This window comes from Mustela erminea, chromosome 8, assembly GCF_009829155.1.
Source record: "Mustela erminea isolate mMusErm1 chromosome 8, mMusErm1.Pri, whole genome shotgun sequence".
NCBI lineage: Eukaryota > Metazoa > Chordata > Mammalia > Carnivora > Mustelidae > Mustela > Mustela erminea.
The window spans coordinates 12,835,076-12,860,224 of NC_045621.1; the positions used below are offsets into that span (position 1 = coordinate 12,835,076).

The 25,149-nt window shown below is 47.4% G+C and overlaps 1 protein-coding gene across 2 annotated transcripts in view; it reads left to right on the forward strand.

Annotated features, from left to right (window-relative positions):
- Positions 1-14,101, forward strand: part of CASP10 (caspase 10) — a 31,278-nt gene extending 17,177 nt beyond the window's left edge. For both annotated transcript variants that reach the window (XM_032354420.1, XM_032354421.1), the window contains 3 exons: positions 5,646-5,754; positions 7,907-8,399; positions 12,140-14,101. In XM_032354420.1, coding sequence (XP_032210311.1) covers positions 5,646-5,754; positions 7,907-8,399; positions 12,140-12,287 — 750 coding nt within the window. In that variant the 3' untranslated portion in view covers positions 12,288-14,101. The remainder of the gene's footprint in view (positions 1-5,645; positions 5,755-7,906; positions 8,400-12,139) is intronic.
- Positions 14,102-25,149: the final 11,048 nt, after the last annotated feature.

Consider the following 25,149-nt stretch of genomic DNA (forward strand, 5'->3'; position numbering starts at 1 on the left):
TAATATCCTTTGTAACTTTTTTCCCCTCTAGTATGTAATTCATCTGGGATCATTATGGTATTATCATGTCTCTGTAGTCTCCCTTAATCTTAAACATTTCTACAATTTTTCTTTATGACATTAACATTTTTGAAGAATACAGTCATTCCCACTACCATCTTTTATTTAAAAAAAAAGGAATTTTCCTCATTTTTGGTGTGTGGTTTGCCCATGATTTGTTTCAAGCTATATATTCTCCCCAGGATATTACCTAAATGATGCACCCGTCTCATCTGGAGGCAGTGGTGTCCATCTGCCCCCACCCCATTTTGATTATTTGGTCAAGAAGTTGTCTGATTTCTTCTGTGTACAGTTAGTTTTTTATAGCTACTAATTTTCCCTTGCAACTAATAAGCAAGTGGTGGGGAGACATTTTGAGACCATAGAAATATCCCACTCAGCATTTGGAATTTCTGCTAGATTGGGGTACCTGTGTGGCTCAGTGGGTTAAGCCTCTGCCTTCAGCTGGGGTCATGATCTCAGGGTCCTGGGATCGAGCCCCGCATCAGACTCTCTGCTCAGTGGGGAGCCTGCTTCTTCCACCCCTGCTTGCCTTTCTGCCTTCTTGTGATCTCTGTCAAATAAATAAAATCTTTAAAAAAAAAAAAAAAGGATTTCTGCTAGATTGAGTATCCATTGGTGGTTCTGGTGTGAGTCAGTATTTACCTTGGTGGTTGCAAAGCAATGATTTTCAAATTCTAGTATTTTCTCCACTTTATAAGAGCTCTCCTTTCTCCCCCAGAAGTTTTTATTCTGCTCACGAAATTTAATCCTTCTTCCCACCTACTTTTTCAACTAGTTTTGTGTATGCTCAGATACTTATGTGAGTGTAGAAAACACACACACGCATGCACGCACAGGACTTTGCTGTTTGCCTTAGAGATTCAGTCGTTTGTAAGGGTGTGGCTCAACCTTGGTATCTAAAATGCAGCTGTTTTGCTGACTTTGGACTCTGGCGTCAGCATGATGAAGGGAGCTAGCCCACGTTGGAGCTGGGAGTGTTGGAGGTGCTGGGAGAGGCAGCACCTCACATTACAGACCTTTTCCTAGACTCTCGGGGTTGAAAGGTGTCTTAAAAATTATCTAGGCATTCCTGCCCCTGGATAAAATGGAACTTGGTGACTCATACCAAGTTTCAATTGCACCTGGCCGGTTTTCTTATGTAAAAGAGCACTGCCAACCATTGCATTTAATGAAGGCATCACATCCCCTAATCGATGAATTTAACGTTAAAAACCAAATCAGTGTATTTCAATAACATCCCCCAATTAATGACTTGAACATTAAAAAACCAAATCACTATTTTTTTTTAAAGATTTTATTTATTTATTTGACACAGAGAGATCACAAGTAGGCAGAGAGAGAGGAGGAAGCAGGCCCCCTGCTGAGCAGAGAGCCCCATGCGGGACTTGATCCCAGGACCCTGAGATCATGACCTGAGTCGAAGGCAGTGGCTTAACCCACTGAGCCACCCAGGTGCCCCCAAATCACTATTTTTGCATGTGGCATAGGATCTTCTTGGGGAGGCACATCTCTCTGTTGAGACCTAACAACAGCTTCCTTTTAAGGCTTTATTGGACCCTTATTATTTGTAAACAGTGGAAAGAAGCGTGAATGTGGCCAGGCCACAGGTCACTCCTTCCTCTCTGACACAGAGATTTGGGGGTGTCAGCAGAAGGGGTGACATTGTCAGAGAAATTAGCCAGGCAGACATTAAAGCTTGTCTCTCGTCCCTGTTCTGGCTGATTTTATGAGCACAAGGCAGGAGACAAATTCAGAAAACCTGGGACAGAACCTGGGGCAGCATCTGTGTTGCCCCGAATCCCAGAAAGTCCATTCAGGGCTTTCACAACCAAGTGGGCAAGGCCAGTAAGCAGCCTGTTTGGCCCCGGATGTGGCCGAGAGAAACTCTCGTATTTTTCAGGAAGGAAAACGCGGATTGGAGAAAGAATGGCCGGACGTGTTTTGGAAAGTGAAACTGAGTTTTTTTGCAGTTTTGTCCCTCAGAGTCGGGGGATTCTGGTATTGTGCAGTCTGGGAGGGAGGCTTGCAGCTCTCCGGTCTGGCTTGAAGCTAAATTCCCCTCTTGCAGCCAAAAGCCCGGAGGGCTCCAGGAGGGAGGCAGCCCGAGAGACTTGGGGGTGACTTGCCGGTCACCTCAGACAGTCTCCTAGCTGCCCACCACACGGCCAGTGACAGCGTTGGCCCCTCCCCAGAGCACCTCTGGGGTTTCTGTTGCAGGCTGAGGGCAAGGGGCTTGGGGTGGAGTGGGTGGGGAAGATCACACACCAACGGTGAGGGCCCTCAGTGTGTTTCCATTTTGTATCTAATGATTGATTTTTTTTTTTTAAAGATCTTATTTATTTATTTGACAGAGAGATTACAAGTAGGTAGAGAGGCAGGCGGTGAGGGGCGGGAAGCAGGCTCCCCGCTGAGCAGAGAGACTGATGCAGGGCTCGATCCTCAGGGGACCCTGAGATCATGACCCAGCCGAAGGCAGAGGCTTAACTCACTGAGCCAGATCGAGAATATGACATAGGACTTAGGGCAAAACTGTCAGGAGCCTAAACTCCTAAGAGGCTACATTTTATTCCTGCCCCCCCTCCCCTCCCCAAGATTGCCTTTTGTTTTTTTAAGTTATCTTACTGTTACTTCTGAAAAAAAACAAAAACAAAAACAAAACAAAACAAAACCAACCATGTCTCCCCTTCCTTAGCCCATGAAAATACTACTCCTTGCTTCACTTTCTTCACATGATAGTCTCTCGTGGATAAGTGTGCACTGTGCGGATGGACCACAGCTCTCTCCTGCACTTTCTACTGCTGGACATTCGGCTTCTCTCTAGTCTTTAGTTGTTCCAAATACTGCAGTGAATACATATCCTTGTCCATGTGCCGTACATCGTATTTTGGGCACCGTGTCTTTGTGAACCCCCTCCTTTGAAAGCAAGAGCATCGACTCACTTTTTTTCACCCGCTGCTGACCTTTTCTGGGGCTGGGGATAAGGTATCCTTCCTTCTCTGCATCGAGTCCGGCTTTTAGGCCTTCGTCCTAGCTGTAGATTTCCTGCGTCTCATTCATTTCCTGTTTTCCTGAACAGAAGGGTTCCCGGCAAGATCAGCCTTCAAAGAGTAATGGTAGGTGTTTCTAATACACTTCATGTAAGTTGGATCAGAATGGCAGGAATAGAAACATCCGATATATACCAAGCAATGTGAGGTGACTTGGGAGAGAGTTAACAAATGAGTCGAGGAATCCTTTCTTAAGTCAATTCAGGCTTTTCTGCGGAGGATGGGGTGGGGGCAGGGTGGGTTTGGGTCTGAGACCTTGCGCAGTAACATGTGGGGCATGCAGGCGATTGCTCTCTGTCCACCCCTCACAATGAACTCACCCTCTGGAATGAGGGATGGAAAACCCTACTAGGGCTGAGACCCACAGGCCTGCATGACAGAGCAGGATGCTGACTCCGTGGAAACATCTGGCATGTGGCTCCAGATGCTGCTTTGTGTTTTTCAGAGGGAGAGAGGTCCTTGGTGTCTTTAGTGCCTTGAATCCTTGCCCCAAAACCATGATCTCAGGGAAGATATTCCAGAATCGGCTACAGGGCTGAATGGCTTATGAACAGGTTTTTGGGGTAGTCTCTCTGTGATATGTACTGATGATCAGAGGCTATTTTTTATTTTGTTTTATTTTATTTTTTCTGGAAATGTAAACTTCAGAGTCCAAACCCTTGGCTTTCCTAGGAATTTCTGCTTTCTGCCTAAGCAGGAGATTGCATGGTACAGTCTCGATGGGAGTTACCATTACTGAGAACTTGTCATGTGCCAGCCCTGATAAGAACTTTCTAGGGCTTACCTCATTGAATCCTTTAGTCCCCTGGAGACAGGTCCCATGGTGATTATCGCTTAATGATGAGGAAGTGGAGACTCAAGAGGTCTAGTACTTTCCTCAAAGGTCCTACAACTGGAAAGGACTGAAGCTGGGGTCTGAACCCAGCAATCTGACTCCAAGGCTCCCCCCTCCGAAGACCCAGCTCTCCCTCTGTCTAGCTCCAGGAGGTCAGACAATGGCGTCCCTTCTCTGAAAAGTGAAAGTTTCTTTCAGTTTTGCAATTCTGTGGTTTGGAAGTTGGGATATCCCTGGAGCATTACCTTCTCCTAATGTGAGGAGGAGTTCGTAGGTGCTCTGTACAAGCACAGGTTGGCTCCCTTCTGGTGTGTTCTATGGTTCAGGGAAACTGAATTCATGCAGCCTGAGCTGTGCACCGAGGACTGACCCTCAACTGTAGTTAATAACTAACCCTGGCCCCAGAGGACGGGGCAGAGCTTGCCGGATTCTACTCAAAACTTGCAGGGTGTGGGAGAAGAAAAGCTTCAAGTTTCATTTTCCTGTCCTGTCATGTGACAACCCGTCACTGGCCTCATCTCTTGGGCGGATTCTTATTTAGAGGAACCAAGGAGGTTCCAGGAACACTTCAAAACAGTGCAATGCTTAGCCAGTGCCCAAGATGTGACTCTACTAATCCCTGGGCTGTGGACTGATTTTCGACCTGCCCAGCCTGGGTCTCTGCACTTCCCTCGCCTCCCCTCTTTCTGAACTTCTTGGTGTTCGAGCAGCTTCTCGGTATCCATGCTGGCTTCCACCCAAACTTTCGACTGGAAACACTTGAGTGGATTCATGGGATCTCGACTCCCAGCCCATCCTCTGTCAGGAAATCTAAATGTTTGGGGACAGATATTTGAAGAGTCTGAGAACTTCCCTTTCCAGGCGACAGAGCAACCTGGTCTCCACGGAGATGTTGGGAGCATCTGCCAGCGCTCTCCCTTCTGAAACAGGTTTTAGAGGGTTTCTTCGGGTCTTCTCTACCCGAGGGTCCATCCCTTAATAACTCTGAGGGCTCAGGGCTGTGCCCGTCACTGTTCTTCCTGTCTTTGTGAGTTCACCTTTGGCCGTGGAGGCAGTGCTGTCACCATCACAGCCCCATAGAGCCTTTGAATTACTTCCGGGTGGAATTTTCTTTTCTGTCGACTGAAGCTGATTCTTTTCTGCTTGGATCAGAGACATGCCATGTTTTTAGGAGATCATGTTAGCGGCACAGAGCCCACCCCACCCACGAAGCCCGCTCAGCTTATCTGTCGTCACAGGCTGTTAAGTGGACAGCCTTCGAACATCATGGCGTGTATTCCAACTTCTCACTGTGATCTCTCCCTTTTCAGAGGAGTCAGACTACTCCAGGATCTTAGCAGCGGACAAGTGATAAGCATCTGATAGATTTGTTATCTCGTTAGATCCTTACTTACTCTTTCTTCACTTGGCTGATCCGGGAAGGAAGATGTTTTGCATAAGCTCTTGATTTGCCAAAGTTAAAACACATATTCTGTTATTTGACGTGCTAGTTGACAGTCTGGGGTCAAACCAAATGAAGTCTGAATTTTAATCAGTATCTGGCATTCTCCCGTAGACTTACGTGATTAATTCCAGGCCAGGATCAGAACCCTGGAGAGTGCTCAGCCTTTGGTACTGATAGTTGGCTTGGCTGGTTAGAAACATGGAACCCTTAAAATGCGGATTTCCTAATAAGCGGTTCTGTCTCTTCTTCTTTCAAGGAGACAGGTGTGTACAGGATGAATCGGAAACATAGAGGCCACTGTGTGGTTGTCAATAACCACACATTTACCTCAATGAACGACAGACCAGGGACTGATAAAGACGCTGGTAAGAACCTCTGGAATAGTTTATCAAATGCAAGTTGGGGATCTTACAATCACTTTTTTATTTTCACATTTTCATTCTGTACTTTTAATCTTCCATTTAAATGTAAGGGTGATATTATAAATATTGTAAATGTCTCTGGCCTCTTGTATGTCCCTGGTGCCATAGTTCACCTGGGCTGCACTAACGAAATACCATAAATGAGATGGCTTATAAACAATGAACATTTATTTCTAACAGTTCTGGAGGCTGGGAAGTCCAAGATCAAGGCTCTGACATTTTGATGCCCGGTGAGAGCCTGCTTCGTAGATGGCAGTCTTTGTGCTGCAACCTCACTTGGCAAGAAGGGGTGAGAGAGCTTTCTGGAGTCTTCCTGTGGGCTCTACCTTCACAACTTCATCACCTCCCAAAGGCCCCGCTTCCTCATCCCCTAACCTTGGGGGTTAGGATTTGAACCTATGAATTTTGGGGGACACAGACTTTTTGTAATTTAAATCTTAGGTAATTAACATACAGTGCAGTATTGGTTTCTGGAGTAGAATTTAGTGGTTCATCACTTACATACAACACCTGGTGCTCAGGGGCACCTGAGTGGCTCAGTTGGTTAAGCGACTGCCTTTGGCTCAGGTTGTGATCCCGGGGTCCCAGGACCGAGTCTCGAATCAGGCTCCCAGCTCAGCAGGGAGTCCGCTTCTCCCTCTGACCTTCTCTCCTCTCATGCTCTCTCACTCAAATAAATAAATGAATAAAATCTTTAAAAACAAAACCAAAAAACCCCCACCCAGTGCTCACCATAACAAATGCCCTCCCATCTCCCATCTCCCCATCCCCCGCCCACCTCCTTCCGCCAACCCTCAGTTTATTCTCTAGTGTTAAGAGTTTCCTATGGCTTGTTTCCCTCTCTCCTTTTTTTCTTTTCTCCCTTCCCTTATGTTCATCTGTTTTCTTTCTTAAATTCCACCTATAAGTGAGATCAAATGGTATTTATCTTTCTCTGACTGTCTTCACTTAGTATCATACCTTCTAGCTCCATCCGTGTTGTTGCAAATGGCAAGATTTCATTCTTTTTGATGGCTGAGTAATATTCCATTGCGTGTATATATGGGCGTGTGCGCGCACACCCCCCCCATCTTTGTTATCCATTCTTCAGCTGATGGACATTTGGATTCTCTCTATTGTTTGGCTATAGTTGATAACGCTGCTATGAACATTGGGGTACATGTATCTCTTTGAATCTGTATTTTTGTCTTCTTTGGGTAAATACCCAGTAGTGCAATTGCTGGATCATAGGGTGGTCCTTATTTATTTATTTATTTATTTGAGAGAGCGAGAGCGCGAGAGAGAGTAGGAGCAGGGGGAGGGGTAGAGAGAGAAGCAGACTCCCTGCTGAGCAGAGAATCCAATGTGGGACTCTGATTCCAGGACCCTGGGATCAAGACCTGAGCCGAAGGCAGATGCTTAACCGACTGAGCCCCTCCAGGCGACCCAGGGTAGTTCTATTTCTAACATTTTGAGGAAGCTCCATGCTGTTCTGCAGAGTGGCGCCCCGGTTTGCATCCCCACCAACAGGGTAGGAGGGCTCCCCGTTCTCCGCATCCTCGCCAGTTTGTCTTTTTCTTGTGTTTTAGCCATTTTGACAGGTGCGAGATCGTATCTCAGTGTGGTTTCAATTTCTATTTCCCTGATGCTGAGCGATGTTGAGCATCTTTAAATGGGCTACAAACATCTGGACCATAGCAGGGGTGTCACCAACCTGCTGAAAGACACAAGAGCCCCTGACCACGTAGGACTCCATGGCTGGGGGGAAAGCATGGTGTGTCTGCTGGAGAAAACCTTTTTGAGCCCTGGCTCCTCCACGAACCCCTTGGTGACTGTGGGAGAGTCCCGGGCCTTGGCTTCCTTATCTGGGACATAGGGTGAAACCCGTGCTTCTGCTTACTCTCAGGACCATTGCAGTAGCCCCATGGGTACTATAAAGGGGCAGGTGGTAAGTTGTAAAATTTTATTCTTATGGAAACAAAGAACTCCAAGCTTCAGGCTCTTTGCTGTGCAGTTTTATAAAACTACCCACATTGTTTCGTCCCTTCGTTTTATTTCATTCCACTCGATTTCATTTCATCATTTCCCCTTTCTCTCCTCTTTTTTTTTTTTACAGAGCACTTGAAGCATGTGTTTGAGTGGCTTGGGTTCAGCGTATGTGTGTATGACAACGTGACCAAAGGACGTCTGGACGAGGTTCTGCAGGAATACAAGTGCCATCCAGGCCATGCTGACGGAGACTGCTTCGTGTTCTGTGTTCTGAGCCATGGGAAATACGGAGCTGTCTACTCTTCGGATGAGATCCTTGTTCCCATTCAGGAAATCACGTCTCACTTCACAGCCCAGAAATGTCCCAGTCTGGCTCATAAGCCCAAACTCTTTTTCATCCAGGCCTGCCAGGGGGAAGAGATACAACCTCCTGTATACATTGAAGCAGATGCTGTAAATCCTGAGCATGTGGCCCCTTCCCTTCAGAAGAGTATTCCCAATGAGGCGGACTTTCTTCTCGGCCTGGCCACCGTCCCTGGCTACCTGGCCCTTCGGCATGTGGTGGACGGCAGTTGGTATATCCAGTCTCTGTGTCATCATCTGAGGAGCTTGGTCCCAAGGTGAGAGTTCGGAGTTGTTCCGTCCACCTGCCTCTTTATCTGTCCATTCGTCTGTCTGTTCACACACCCACCCATGCAGCCATCCGTCTGTCCATCCATTGATCCACTCATCATCCATCATCCGTTCATCCATCTGTCCATCCATTCATCCATGCGTCCATCCAGACATCTATCCATCCAACAAACCTGGCTTGAGCACCAGCATATAACTGGAAAGGAAGATACAGAATTTTAAAAAACCAAAAAATAAAAAATACAGTCCCTGCCCTCAAGTTGCTCACGGTCTAGAGGGATAGAAAGAATAAATGGGGGGAAGAGCCTTCCCTGTGGCCAACGCACATTCTAAAGCATAGGTGTTACGGGGACACACAGAACTAGGACCTCACCCAGATTTGAAGGATCAGGGAAAGCTTCTAGAGATGACAGGTACCTAACTGGGATGAGAGGCATGCTGGGCAGAGGGAACAGTGTGAGTAAAAGTAGGAGGGTCTTTCATTTGTTCGTTTGTGAGTGACTCATATCTACTGAGTGCCTCCGTGTTGCCTTCTGCATTATAATACCTTTGATCTGCCGCCACTCTGACAGCTTTCCTTCTGGGTCTGCCCCATGTTTCCTACCTGCTACTCTGGAAATGGACCTTCACTGTGGTTTAGCACCTGGACCCTATTCTCTCCCTCTATAGTACTTGGCAGCTTAAGCTGTCCCTGGAAGCTGCTTTGTCGCAGCATGCCACACATCCCGGCCTCATGTGGCCCTTGGAGCTCATACTCAGTATGCCTAGTCCTGTGTTGATCTGCTCGACCCTCCCCAGCAGCCTCCTGCTCCTGAATCTCCATTTCTAGGAACGGTCACTGTGCTCTTTTGGGAATTCGGAACTAGAAACTCAGAATTGGAATCTTTTTTTTCTTTAATATTTTATTTATTTATTTGACAGAGATCACAAGTAGGCAGAGAGGCAGGCATAGAGAGAGGGGGAAGCAGGCTCCCCGCTGAGCAGAGAGCCCGATGTGGGGCTCGATCCCAGGACCCTGAGATCATGACCCGAGCCGAAGGCAGAGGCTTAACCCACTGAGCCACCCAGGCGCCCCTCAGAATTGGAATCTTGACTCACCTTTAGTTTTTCTTTCTTCTTTGCTCTTCCCTCCATCCCCACCATAGTCACTGAAGACCAATGTCCTGTGACTTCAGGGACAGGGCAGTATTTATCAAGGTCTTACTATATGCCTACTCTACTGAGTACTGAGCTAGGAACTTGGGGTACGGTTATGAACGAGGGAGACAGACTCTCTTCATGGAGCTTACTGTCTGCTGAGAGGAACAGAGATAATGAAAACCTAAGTGAGGGAGGGGCCCCTGGGTGGCTCAGTGGGTAAAGTAACCGACTGTTGGTCTCGGCTCAGGTCGTGATCTCAGGGTCACGGGATGGAGCCCCGTGCTGGGCTCCGTGCTGAGTGGGGAGTCTGCTTCAGACTCTCTCTCCTTCTGCCCCTTCCTCTCTTTTCTCTCTCAAATAAATAAAAAAAAAATTCTTAAAAAAAAAAAGGAAGGCAATGACTATTTAAATTAATAAGATAACTTCAGGAAGAGATATCTACTGTGGAGAAAGCAGAGAAGATAAGATGGAGAATGGAGTAGCGAGCTTCTTGAGCTTTTTTAAATTTTTAATTTTTTTTTATAAACATATAATATATTTTAATCCCCAGGGGTACAGGTCTGTGAATCACCAGGTTTATACACTTCACAACACTCACCACAGCACATACCCTCCCCCATGTCCACAACCCCACCCCCTTCTCCCAAACCCCCTACCCCCAGCAACCCTCAGTTTGTTTTGTGAGATTAAGAGTCACTTAATGGTTTGTCTCCCTCCCAATCCCATCTTGTTTCATTTATTCTTCTCCTACCCACTTAAGCCCCCATGTTGCATCACCACTTCCTCGTATCAGGGAGATCATATGATAGTTGTCTTTCTCCGTTGAGCAAGGCTTCTTGGTAGAGGTGATTTTTTTTTTTAAAATATTTTATTTATTTATTTGACAGACAGAGATCACAATAATCACAGGCAGAGAGGCAGGAAGGGAAGCAGGCTCCCCGCTGAGCAGAGAGCCAGATGCGGGACTCTATCCCAGGACCCTGGGATCATGACCTGAGCTGAAGGCAGAGGCTTTAACCCTCTGAGCCACCCAGGCGCCCCGGTAGAGGTGATCTTGTAAGTGAGACCGAGTGACAGGAAGGAGTCAGCCGCAGAACGAGTCAGGGAGGGGGGCCCAGCTGGTGGGAGACAGGATGTGAGGACTGAGAACAGGGCAGGGCCAGCATTCCCACCTGAAAGTAGCAACTGTGCGAGAAGTAGTAGTAATACTAATGACAGTAAAAAGGATGGTCAGTGGCGTATAGTGGCCAGGGTTCTGTGTGCTGGAAGTCACCTGGTTTCTTCTCATGCAGCCCCTAAAATGGGTCCTGTCAGAGTCCGCAGTTTAGAGCTGGGAACACTGAGGCACGGGGAATGTAGCGTGAGGTAAGCCGCCTTGCCTGCGGCCGCGCAGTCACCAAGGGATGGAGCCATGATTCACCCCTGAGCTCTATCTCCAGAGCCTGTGCTTTGCTTCCAGGGATACGAATGGCCCAGCCCTGGAACATTTTGGGAAACGCTAAATATCCTACAAGCCCAGGCTCAAAAGCCACCTCCTCTGGGGTGTCTCCTCCTCCCAGCAGGAAGTGGGCCTTTTCCTCTGAACTTGCAGTGGAACTTTTAAAAAAGATTTTATTTATTTATGTGTGTGTGTGTGGGGGGGGCATGAACAGAGGGAGGGGCAGAGGGAGAAGGAGAGAGAAATCTAAGCAGACTCCCCACTGAGCAGGTAGCCCAACGGGGGACTCGATCCTGGGGCCCTGGGATCATGACCTGAGCCAAAGGCAGACATTTAACCGACTGAGCCACCCAGGCCCCCCCAGAGAGGGCATTCTTAATAGTGGGGTCTCTCTCTATCACCCCCTATCCATCCTTATGTCTGTCTGTCTGTCTGTCTATCTATCTATCTAACATCTATCTACGTATCATCTGTCTCTCTATATATATCCACCAGCTTGGAGGAGAAATGTGGAAGAATACATATAACTATATACAGACTTCCTCTGTGGACCAAGTGCCTTAAAATGTAGTGTGTGAGGCTCCTGGCTGGCTCAATGAGAAGTACATGAGACTCTTGATCTCAAGGCCATGAGTTCAACCCCCTCATTGGGTGTAGATTGCTATTAAGAAAAAAAGAGACAAGAAAAAAAGGGCGCCTGAGTGACTCGGTCGGTTAAACATCTGCCTTTGACTCAAGTCATGATCCCAGGGTCCTGGGATCGAGCCCCACATTGGGCTCCATACTCAGCAGGGAGCCTGCTTCTCCCTCTGCCTCTGCCTGTCGCTCCCCTGCGTGTGCTCGCTCTCTCTCTTTCTCCCTCTCCTTGCTTTCTCTCATAAATAAATAAAATCTTAAAGTATGAAAATGCAAGATGTGACTGTGATAGTGTTCTTAAATACTAAATGTAGAGCCGAAAACTTCATATAATTTAGCATTTCTTTTTTCAACTTTGAAATAGGCATTGCTTTATATGTGGCAGGATGCCGGTTAGAATCTTGCCCTGTTAAGCTAGGAAGAAGCCCCATGCTTTAGGGTTCTTTCTAGGACCTTCCTAGGATGTGATTTCTGTCTCCTGATTGCAAATATTTTTTCCTTATCTGCCTGCAGAAATGAAGATATCTTGTCCATCCTCACCGCTGTCAACCATGATGTGAGTCAAAAAGCAGACAGTAAAGGAAAATGGAAGCAGATGCCCCAACCTGCCTTCACCCTACGGAAGAAGCTAGTATTCCCTGTGCCCCCGGAAAGACTTTAGTAAGAGAGAGTTCCCGTTGGCTCTTCGACTTGAAAGGAAGCTTGGGTCAGCCATTCCAGCCTCCTGCCCCTCACAGGAATCTGTGACAGACGGTGAGCTGACCTCTGTCTGTCATTCTAATAACTGGAAATACCCTATTTTCTGACACGGCAAATTCTTTCTTTTCTTTTTTCTTTTTGACAAGCCTGAATGTTAGAGCACTTTCTTTCTTGAAGCTTTGTATGGTAGTCTTGGGTTTAGTTGTGTACCTTGAGAGAAGGCAGCTCGGCCTTGGTTTGTGCATCCGTGAGGGAAAAGGTGGAACCAGGTACATTTTAAGATTCCTTTGAGCTCCAAGAACCACTGTCCTTAGCCTTAGCGGAGCTCGGTTACTATCTACATGACACCTCTCTGCATGGCCTTGTTTTGGACCCTGGGATTATGGCAGAGAGCACGCACGGCTCTCCCCTTCCTAAGGCTCCTCTCCCGCACACCTGCCCAGGTGGAAATTTGGCCTGTACGATGCCTGTTTCCTGCTTTAGTGTAAGGAAGGTGTTCCTGCACGAGCTGTTGCCCTCAGCCTGGGTACAGGTTCGGCTCCAGAGTGCTGACCGCCTGAATGAAGAGACACACACTCGACCACTCTGGGAGCAGAGACTCTACAGCGTGAGGTTAATCCCATGTTGGGCAGAACGTCTCGGATGCCAATGACAGAACCTTCACGTCAAGCCGACTAAAGCAAAGAAGGGGATGGGTTCGTCTCATTCGTCAAAAAACGCACAGATGCATGGTGCCAGCTTCCTGTGAGGCTTGAATCTGGACTCAGTCTGCACTATCGTGCGTCCCTCTCGGCCGGGGTGTCTTGGTGGCTGCGCTGGGCTGACTGCGGTCAATGGCCCCTCCTCGTCACCCTCGTGCTCTGTTCCTCTGGCCCAAAGGATGGAGGCGAGCGGCAGCCTGACGGTCCGACGCTGTCCACGGGGGCTGTCATTCTCTCCTCAGTCAGGGACTTGTCTGGCTCTGCCTTGGGGCGTGTGGTTCTACTTAGAAGCTCTGATATTTTTTACATTAAGGTTTTGAATATCTTTATTTATGTGAACTTTTTTTTTCTTTTTCAATTTCAAGAGGAATTTCTTTTGCAGCTCCTGAAGGAGGGAGGGTGAATGTCCTCTCCTTAAGATCTTTATTTCCAGACGAAGAAGTTGGGGCCTCAGGAGGCCAAAGAGATTCACTACTGTCCCTGTTACTGTTTACAGGATCTGATTTCCCGCTGGAGGGAACTGGGATGTCATGGGACCCAGCAGGGCTTTAGGAATGTTTCCTTGGATATGCAGAGGCTCGTGAAAGCTGTCCGGGAATGAGGACACATCACTCTCAGTGATGCCCGATTTTGTAGTGAATCCTGTGCAAGTCGCATTAATTTGTGGGGTATTTTCTGGGAGAAATAGTCACATAAGTTTTTTATACTTGTAATGACATGGACGGAGCAAATCATTACATGGATTTGAATGTAGCTTTGCCATGGAAAGGAGCCCAAATCAGATCAGAATGATCTTCCAGAACCAGTGTTCATACAAGTCAGAACTAACCGCTGGTGATTAACCTTTGCCCAGTTGAATAGATGCAGTTTTTAGCCATTTCATAAAACTCCACGAGTGAAGGATGGTGTGGTTCAAAACAAAAAGCCAAGAATCCGGACAGGGAAGCCTGGGGTTTCCCTTTGGTCTTGTGACCCCCTTGCTCTGAGACACTAAATCCAGCTGGTTTTTCGAGCCTTATCTATGAAGTAGACACAAATGACCTATTTAAGATAGGGATTTAGGGGAATATGTAATATATGTATATTATAATAAATATATTATGTATCTCTCCACTTATGTGCAGTTGGTGTGAGGTACATAGAAGACCTTCAGGTGGCAGTAACATGAATGGAAACAGCAGAATTTGAGTTCCTTTGCGTCTAATTCCGGCTGAATCGTTGCAACAAGTCACTCTAGCAGTCCCCACTGAGGTCCTCTGAGGGAAACATTGGTTCTGCCCTCACTGATTCACAGTGTCCCCAGCAGCAACAGGCCAGCTCTTGGCTCTGAACTCAGCTGGGAAAAACACCACTAAGGAACTCTCCTTCAGCAGCGACATTTGGGGTTTGATGCTGAGGTCCCCCCGGTCCCGTGGATCTATTCCATATTTCTGTTGTGCTGGATCTTAGAGCCTAATGCAAGGTTAAATTCAGCCCACAAGTTGCTTTTCAGAGCTCTCCGGCAAGCCCTGAGGAGTCACTAGACGTTGATGACCGCAAATCAGATGGGCAGATGCGGACACCAGGAGCACCTCCATCCTTCAGGCGTTTCTCCTAAATGGAGTGTGTACACACTTGACCCTTGTCTGTGTGTGTGTGTGTCTGTGTGTCGTGTGTCTGGGGATTTAGAGCGAAACACAGGAGGGGATCTGGTCCCAGGTATATGGCAGTGGCTATAGACATAGTCTGCCCAGACATGGACGAATCAAATGCGCAGACTGAGTGAGGTCTTCGTACATTTTGCCTTGTTGTGATCACCCTACGAGTGCTATAATTAATTTTTTCTCTTTTCTGGTTTTTTTTTTTCCCTTTCTCTCAAAAGTTTGGCTTCAACCAAACCAGATGAAGAACTTTCCAGATGTGGAAACTTTTTATAGAATCTTATGCAAGTGTTAGTTATTTAATAGTACTACTACTGGTGTTTATTATCAGAGATACTAGTCACCACAGCATCCTCTTGGCCTTTGCTGTGGGGCCTCACCATGCTCGTGGGCCTGTTTGATATCACCAGGGCTCCCCTTAGCCAGGGCTCAGGTAGTGCAAACAGGCAGCAGGTACAATGTGGTTACTGATCGTCAGAGCAGACACTGACCAGTATAACACTACGGGGGGTACCACTGAACAGCAGCTCTTCCAACGACCTGGTCTCCATGGTGGGAGACCAAATGAGAAGTTGACCTCATTTTGTAGGTCACTTTTGTGTCATACTTGAGTCCTAAAATCTTCCTGGACCGATACCTTCTGAGTGAGTTAGTCATGTTCTTAGCCTGGAATTCTCAGGTCCTTGGAGGTTTGTGGATTTATTCTCAGGGTCTATGAGCCTTCCACCTGCCATTTGAAATGCTCTAATTTCTTTTTGGTGATAATCTTCAGTTACTAGGTGGATCCTATCTCTTCTGTATGATCACTTTGTATTTTAGCACGGACAAATAACTTTTGTGCCCGCATCCCAGTGCCCCCAGGAACTGATGAACTTTACCTTCAACTCTCTAATGTATCATAGACTAGGGTTCAGGGCCAAAGGTCCTCAGACCTGTTGGCAGGTACCAGTAGTTAATCTGTCTGGAACAAGCTCCAGTCTATCCTCTCAAGCCATGACAGACACCTAGTCCACCATCCCTCTGACCCTGCTTAACTCAGTGGAGGGAACTCACACTACACGCAAAGCCATGGCTTTGGGAGTTTGGAAGGACCCTTGCTAGAGAACCCACGGTCCAGGCTTCGGTGTCAAATGGAAGGACTTGGAATCGTGTCTATCTCCTGTTTTGCATCCTTGCTATCTGGTTTCACTGTGAGACCAGCCCTCATTGTCCTTTTCCCTATTGTGATTTGAACCTGCTTACAACCTACTTAACAATCTTCCAATAAAGCACATGCTGCTTGTGACGAGCTACTTTGTTTCTGGTAGGGTCTGGCTCTCCTCATAAGTCTGTAGTTTGCCTTTAAGGATGTGGTAAGAGTATCACATTTGTGGGCAAGACACATTTGTATCTTTCAACAGCAGCTACATTTCTGAAAATGAAATCCTTTTTTAAAAGTAGGAGGAGAAATTCCTTGTTTAGAGAAAGACTGATTTGCCAGTATAAACAACTACTTTGTAACATAACTTTTGCATATGTGAATTTTTAAAAGGATTTTTCCTCTGTTGAAATTTTGAAATCATATGAATTTTTACTCTTTAAATCTATTTTTGTACAAGTGATATCTTTACATTGCCCAAAGAGAATACAAAAGAGGTTTTCAGGATAACTTTTGCCTGCATTTCTGTCCACCAAATGCCCACTGCTCCCACCTCTGAATCCCAGAGATAATTGAAAGGATTTCTTAATGCAGATGCAAATACAGCAAATACAAATACATGTGTATTTTAAAGTAAGCATTTCTTGAAACAAAGGACATACACTGTGAAACTCAGATCTCTCATTTGGTCTCATTTTAAATGATTCTGTGAGATGCCTGGAAATATTTGTACAACCCTACAATGGGAATAACTGTGAGGTTTGTGAATGGTTCCTTGTAAATAGTAGTAATTGTGTGGCCAATAAATAAAGGGATTTGTTTTCCTTTTTACCTTTGAGTAGTATCTTTGATTCGTACATTGGTAGTAATATATGCACATTGTGGAGTATTTGGAAAGCAGAAGAACACACAAAGAAGAGTTAATTCATTTATGATCCCATTTTGGCATACACTTTCCCATGATCTCACTCTGCATTTGTCCCCGAGCTTCCCCACCACCTTTCAATCAGCCACCACCATGTCCTTCCAGTGCTGCATCCAGTAAACCCTGTCATTACCAGTGTCTGTACCTCCACCCACAACCTCAGCTGCAGACATTTTTCACAGCTACCTGCTGCCATTCCATCTCACTTTTTTTTTTAAAGATTTTATTTATTATTTATTTGACAGACAGAGATCACAAGTAGGCAGAGAAGCAGGCAGAGAGAGAGGAGGAATCAGGCTCCCTGCTGAGCAGAGAGCCCCATGTGGGGCTCGATCCCAGGACCCTGAGATCATGACCTGAGCTGAAGGCAGAGGCTTTAACCACTGAGCCACCCAGGCGCCCCCCCCCCCATCTCACTTTCTCTAGGACCCTGCCCCCAACAGTCTTCAGGGCCCCTGGGACCTCTGTTAGTCCATCGATCCTATCTGCCATTTCTCCAATGTCAACACCACCGCTCACTACTTCCCTTCCTCTTTATGCAACCGGAGTCCCAGGTGTCCTCATTCAACTCTGTCACTCCCACCTTGACACCCTTGCCTTTCCTGCAATCCTCCTCGTGGGCCAGGATCCAAGCTCTGGGTGATCTCATATGCCTGCTTACCCCCAGTTTGTGCTAGAATTCCTGGTTGAGGTTGGTGTAAAAAGTGTAAGTGTTGCAGACCAGTTTCATCAAAAACCAATGACCATAGACTTCAAACAGGCTTTCGGTGGTTCTCAGCAATCCTGTAACATTTCCTGGTTATGTCCCCCTCTGCTTCCTCCGTCTGTTTGACACTTTCTTTAGAATTTTCAGACCTCTGTCACCCTCCATTCACCTCACTTTACGCTGACGGTCTCAGTGGCTTCACTAAGAGAGATGATTTTTTTTTTTTTTTTTAATTTGACAGAGAGAGAGATCACAAGTAGGTGGGGGCGGGGGGGAAGCAGACTTCCTGCTGAGCAGAGAGCCTGATGCGGGGCTCGATCCCAGGACCTGAGATCATGACCGAGCTGACAGCAGAGACTTAACCCACTGAGCCACTCGGGCGCCCCATAAGGGAGGGAATCTGATAGGAGTCCACCTCCCACCACCGAGCTTTTGATCGCACCCTGACCCTGTTTACTGCCTTCTCCCCTGTCAACAGCGGCTGCACAGTCCAGTCTGTGCCTCCCCCAAGAGTCCGTGTTTCTCTCACGTGCAGGACTGTCGCACCCCGCTCACTCGAGGACGCCACTCTCGGAGGCCTTCCTCCCTTTCCTGCTCTATCAACTCTCCCTTCTTGCCCAAATCATTCCCCTCAGCGCCCAAAATATCCTGGAGCTTCTCTTCCTTCAGAGCCAAAACGAAAACAGAACCAAAACCCCTGAATCGTGCAGATCTTGTGTCACGTGCTCAGAGTCAGACCCAGAGCGAGGATTCGTGTGCGAGCGATGCGTGCAGGAATGGCTCTCGGGTCAAAGGGAGCGAGAAAACCCGGCTCCCAACCTCCCTCAGCCCTCCAGCCCTCAGCCCAGCTCCCAGGTGGGAGACCTCAAACTTTCAGGCCCTTCCCGTGGTCTTGATATAGTTTTGGGATATAAGTGAGGTTCGGTGGGGTGAGGTCCAGAGCCAACAGCCAAGAAAGAATTCTTGAGACGTCTTTGGTGCAAAATGGTGGTTTTATGAAAGCCCCGGGACAGGACCTGCAGGCAGAGAGAGCTGTCCAGGGGTTGTGAGGGGAATTGGGGGACATAAGGAAGAGGGAGGTTTTCAAAATAAGTTTTGTAGGCTAAAGAGCACCTACAAGATATTTGAGGCCTTGCCATTGTCGGGTTAGGGCTGTTTCCCCTCTAGTGAAGTATTAACCCTAAGACAGCTGGAGTTTCCCGGAGGAATGTTGTACCTTATCACGGGTCCTTGTCAGTGGGCTGCTGTTTATGAGGAAATTTTATTCTATTTACATTTCCATCTACCTTTGTTCCCACATCACTGTGGATGTGATGAGGGAGCAGGAGGCAAGCTGAGGACAGAGCAGAAGCAGATGCCCCACAACCCCCTCCTCCAGATGGGATACCTGTGACATTCCTCAGACTCCTGGCTGCCCTAAAGACAAGGAAAGGAAAAACAAATAACGTATACAGATCAGAATCCTGCACTCACGAGTCTCCCGAGTCTCCCGAGTCTCCCGCAGGTTACAGATGTCTTAGCAATCTGCAGGAACAAAGCACTTCTACCAATAGCAGAGCTTCCAGAAGGAAATGTAGGTGCAATTGATGAGGGAGCAGGAGGCTGGCTGAGGACAAAGCAAAAGCTGGCGCCTTGCACACCCCCTTCATCCGCTCCCCTCCATATGTGTAGCATTCCTCAGGCACCCCTGACTGCCATAAAATGATAAATAGTTAACTTGCTGAGATCGCAATCCTGCAAGACAGGAGTCTCCCTTGGTTTGCAAATTTCCTTGAGATTACAACAAAGAAGTTACCTTATCAATAGCCCAATTTCCAAAGACACAGAACTCAGTTCCTCAAGCCCTAATGTTACCCTCCCCTCCATAAAAACCGAAGGAGGTGGAAGTAGAAGGAAAAGTAAATAAAGTTAAATTTCTTCTAAACTTAAATCTCATTAACAAGGATGCTTGATAGCAGGAATGTAACATTCCACCAGACTTCCAATTGTCTTTACTTGGTAGCAACTAAGCCTTCAATATCCTGATAGTATTCTTTGCCCCAATAGCCCTTCTGAACACCCCTTTGTCCTCACCTACCCAACTCCTGTGTATATAACCAACCACTCCTCACAACCCGGAGCAGCAGCTCTTCCTGCCCACGGGTCCTGTCCCCGTGCTTTAATAAACCACCATTTTGCACCAATGACGTCTTAAGAATTCTTTCTTTAGTCGTCGGCTCCGAACCTCCTCACCCCACCGAACCTGACTTAGGTTCTGGGACTTCATCACAATGAAATGTCCGCGTAACCTGCACCGCATTGGCAGATACTTGAAGTGGGCGGGGCAGAGTGTAACGTTCTGCCAGGAATCTCCCCAACCTTCTTCCTGTTACTGCCTTGCTAGAGGGAAAAACAACCTTAACTTGACAATGGCAAGGCCTCCGGGTATCCTGGGAGTCTTCTTTAGCATAGAAAAATCCTTTTAAAACCCCCCTTTTCCTTAGTAGAGTGTGAGCTCACCAACCCCATAGTATATAATCCACCCCTCCCCCCAAGTCCCCCGGATAGCTCTCTCTGCCCATGGGTCCTGTCCCCGGGCTTTGATAAACCACCATTTTGCTCCAAAGACGTCTCAAGAATTCTTTCTTGGCCCTGGGCTCTGGGCCACATGCTACCGATCCTCACCTATGCTCCAAAACCCCATCAGGTGGGTGGGTGATATTAGGGCTCCAGGAAATTGAGTCTGTGGGTTTCTGGAAATTAGATTCCAGATAAGAATGCTGTTCTCTTCTAAATCACTAAGACCTTTTGTAAACTGAGGGAGACCCCTGTCTCATGGGACTGGGATCCCTCTCAGTTAATCATTGGGTTTTCCCGCCCCTTAGCTTTAGGGCAGCCAGGAGCGCCTGAGGAATGTAACACATGTTCCACTGGGAGTGGGGGGAGGCGGTTTGCGGGGTGTCAGCTGGTGCTCTGTGCTCAGCTTTCCTCCTGCTCCCCGATCACCTTCTAAAGGTGGGACCCTTCAGAAGCAAAACCCTCTACAGTCCAGCAAGTTGGCCTGAGTGGCTGGCAGGTGGGATGGGATCAGGGTAGGCAGAGGGGGCTTAAGATGGATCAGAAGAGATCTGCGTGAAGCAGGACCGCACCCCTACCCCCTGGGGACCCCATATCCTCACCCCCCCAGCCTCAGCCTCATCCAGCTTTGGCAGGGGGTGGGCGACGTTTACATTGGAGGCACACACCGTCTATGTCGAAACAGAAATACCAACACCGTTGTCCTCTCCTACCCTGGCTTTGGAATGGCCTGAAAGGCCAGGTTAGGAGGCATCACAACGGGCTTCCCTACCTGCAGGCTTGCTTCCTTTTCCAGAACAGACAGGCAGCAACGATGGCTCTAAAAGGCGGACGCCCGTTCCTGCCTTGGCAACACGAATTCTATTGCTGCCACAGAAATAACCACCACCAAAAACACAGACGGGCACAGGGTGGCAGAAACTCCGTGTGCAGCTCCAGACTACATCGGGTCGTCCCACATTTCTGCTTATCCGACCACCTGAAATCATCTCCGTCCCTCTGGCCGCGCCTGCCTGGACCTCCAGCTCCGGCCACCTGTTGAGAAGACCCCCGAGCCAGGTTTGGCAGGCTGCCAAATTAGCAGCCCGCCAAATTAGCAGCCCAATTAGCTGCCGCCCAATTAGCAGCTTCAGCCCTTGGCTTTAGTCGCCTGCCAATGCTGAAAATAAATGACTGTGGGAGAGTGACAGAGAGGTGTTCCTGGGCCCATTGTATGGATCAGAAAATCAAGGCTCAGAGAAGCGAAGCAAGAAACAAGATCACACGACTCGAAATGTGGAAGAACCAAACTTGAACTCTCTGTGGCTGATCTCCACGTCCTAGGGCCTGTCCTTCCTGTCTGTGCCACACCGCTCTTGTGAATACTTCCTGAGAGACAGGGGGCAGGCCTGTGAGAGTCGTCAGCACATATCTCGGGTCTTGGAGACGGGAGCCTGTCCTCTCTGCTTGAGAAATGTGCAGGAGAAGACAATTTTATCAACAGTTTCGGGCCTGTAAAAAAAATGGGCTTGGCCCAAGTTAAAGATTACGATCAAATATTAAAAGAGCTCTATAACTTACAAGAAAGCTGATTCATTCTTCCAGTAATCGAAAGCACAGCTGCGTGTAGATGTTAGGCGGGTCCAACCTCCTCGGGCTCCGGCACTGTCCCTCCGTGGGATGAGTGCACTCAGCAAGCTTCCCCACCTCTTTCGGTGCGTGTTCGGTCCGAAGTTATAATGTCTGGGAAGGACAAGGAAGTGAATTCAGTGGCAGTCACAGAACACATGTCGGGGCCTGAACAGACACATCTCAACCACTTCCTTGCCTCGGTTGGCCTTTGCGCAGATGTCTCGACACCCCCTCCCCTACAGGCGGGGAAGTGGTTGATGTCGAGTTTTTTCCAGAGGCCTGCTCCTCTGGCCACCCACTAGCCGCAGGACCTGCGATCTGCTGTGTCCCAGAGCAAGACACGTGCCCGGCCCTTTGCCAGGATCGCCTGTCTGTTGTGGACCGCAGAGTAGAGAATCTCAAACCTGTCACCCTTCTTCGCTCTTACTGCTCACACTTTTGTTTCATGGGTCTATGTGTTTATTGCATTTCATCTTTTAAAAACTCCATTTTTAAATAAAAATTTGGGAATATAATACAAGCCTGAGGTAAAACATTTATACAGTGCCGAAGGATACACAGGGAAAAGTAGATTTCACACGGATCCCCGTCCCCCAAATCCTCAGTTCCTTCCGCAGAGGTCATTGTTGTTGTTTTACAATTTTGTGTAAGTAATCTCAGCACCGCATAGGGGGCTCCACCTCACGACCCTGAGATCCAGAGTCGCATGGTCTTCCGGCTGACCCAGCCAGGTGCCCCCGACACTGTTTCCAGTGTGTGGAGTATCCTACAGAGATATTTTTTTCTTACACGAACACATATGTGTCTGTGTCCTTCTCTCATTTCACCCTTCCCAAATGCTAGCAGACTGTTCTGCGCTTGGGTTTTTAAATTTAAGATAGCTCAGAGAGCCTATTCTATACCCGAACACATAGGTCTCCTTGTTCCTTTTTACGGCTGCCTGTGTGCCATGACACGCACGTCAGGGCCATCTAAAGAGCCCCCTGCTGACGGGCTTTTAGGGATCGAAGATTTCGTGAGGGTGGGACCTGGATCTTACCCTTCCTTTGTTTCCTATGCTCCACCCTAAAATAGTGCTCTGCCAGAATTCTTCAGTAATTAAAACACAGACCACAAACACATTCATTCATGAAACTTATTCATTCTTAGCTCTGAGCTCTGCATTTGCAGCTTTGCTGCACTAGAAATATGCTAGTTCCTGTTCAGCTTTCTCACTGGCCACACGGTCAGCTAACAGGTACCTGGCTCTGCCTGGTCTCAGGTGGTTCGAGAACGTGCAGAGGCAAGGAATGTCCCTGCCCTCTGGGAAATTGGAATCTGGTTCAGGAGAGAAGAAAGGCAACTTTTTGGCAAAAATGACATAACAAAATGACCAAGAAAGGATACATACATTTAAAAAACTGTATTAGGACAACGGATTCTCCATCATCCAGAAAATGAAATTAGATGCGTACCTCAGACCATACGCGAAACTCGAAATACACAAAACTCCAAAAATATAAATGTTAAAATAAAACTATAAAGGCATTAAGAAACATATAGGCAAAAAAAGACCAGAGGTTTCTCTAAGCAATACACAGAAGCTGGAAGTCACAAAGGAAAAGACATACATTTGACTACATCAAAGTGTAAAACTCCCACAAAAACTGCTTTAAAAGAGAGACAATAACCTTCGGGAAGACGAGAAAGCTGCCCATTGTATCCTAATAACTAAAAAGGATACTATAAGCTATATAGTTTACGGCTTATAAACTATAAGCCATATATATACTGACATAAATATTCAGAGTTCAGAGACAGAAACCACACTTGTAATTTAAAATAAAAAATTTAATAGGAAGCATTATTAACCAGTAAAAGAAAGTCAACTACCGAAAATAAAATCCTTTTAGGGCTGCGGAAGAGTACCGCTGGAAGGAACACATTTAGGAGACTCCTCCCCACCCCATTAAGGCTGGGAGTCAGAACTGGTTGAGGATGTGGCCATTCCCACGTGGGCCAGGGGTCCTCAGCCGCGTGCAAACGGAGGCTGGTGAGCAGGCTTCCTGCTGGCGCGCTGACAAAATTCACGGGAGCGAGCCCCTCTAGGTCTTCTGCAAGCTGCTGCAACTGTGCCTTAGAAGCAGGAAGAAAATCATGCTGAACTTGGACAAGAAGCCCTTCCTCTGCTCTCTAGTGTTCTCTAGGAGCAACACCGAAGCTTGTACCAGCTGGCGAAGGCGCCATTTTCACTGGGTGTGGCTGCAGGGTCACCAAGCAGGTGGCAGGAGAATGGCTTTGGAGCTGAGAGGCAGTGCATGGACTGATTCTGGCATGGTATTCTGACCCTGCTTTTGCCAAAAAAAAAAAAAGCATATATGATTTATGCGCCTGTTCACACTTTTTATGTATTTACTCTGTACACCAGGGGTTGTTCTAAGTCCTTTGCATGTATTGATTTTTGCAATAACCCTCAAATTCCTCAAAGGAATTAATAGTAACATTAATGTTAATGTCAGGACACGAAAGTGCCAAGCTGTGAATGTGACCTGCCCAAGGTCACGCGAATGGTATGTGGCTGATCAAGAATCGTGATGGCTTTTGCGACAACGTGGTTGGAACCAGAGGGTAGGTATTACGCTGAGTGAAATAAGTCAGTCGGAGAAAGACAACTAACATATGATCTCCCTGATATGAGGAAGTGGAGAGGCAACATGGGGGGGTTGGGGTGGTAGGAAAAGAATAAATGAAACAAGATGGGATCGGGAGGGAGACAAAAACCCTAAGACTCTTAATCTCACAAAACAAACTGAGGGCTGCTGGGGGGAGGCGGGTAGGGAGAGGGTGGTGGGGTTATGGACATTGGGGAGGGTATGTGCTATGATGAGTGCTGTGAAGTGTGTAAACCCGGTGATTCACAGACCTGTACCCTTGGGGCTAATAATACATTATATGCTAATAAAAAAATAAAAATAAAAGAATCGTGATGGGTTTAGAGGGAGAGATACAGATGCAGAGAATCAGAGTAATAGTGTGAGCTCTCAAGTCCGTATTGAAGAGGTCAAGGGAAGATGCTTTTATTTATTCATTCATTCATTCATTCATTCGTTCATTTATTCATTTATTTATTTACTCATTTATTTTTATCAGTGCTTCAGTACATAACTACAGTGATAAATGACTGCTTTTTCTTTTTGTATATGTGAGTGGGCTTCTTCGAGGACTGGGTTATTTTCCAAAGAAACAAAAATAACTGATAAACGACAATTGTGCCCGCAAGCAGAGAGAACTCTCGGTGGGAGGAGGGCATTCCTGGCACGGCCTGAGCCAAGTCACACAGTTCCAGCCACGTGACGTCAGGTCTGATCCGGGCTGGTTACCCACCCCGAGCCCTCTGCCCTCCTCCTCTCCACAGCTTCTGGGGGAAAAGGTGGCTAGTAGCTGCCTGCGGGATGCCGGAGGGCAAAGGAATGAGCATTTCTGGGGCATCTGCTCTCTGAGAGGCAATATATGCAAACACCACAGACGCTGCTTTTCTCACCACACCCTCCCCAACACGCAGCAACCT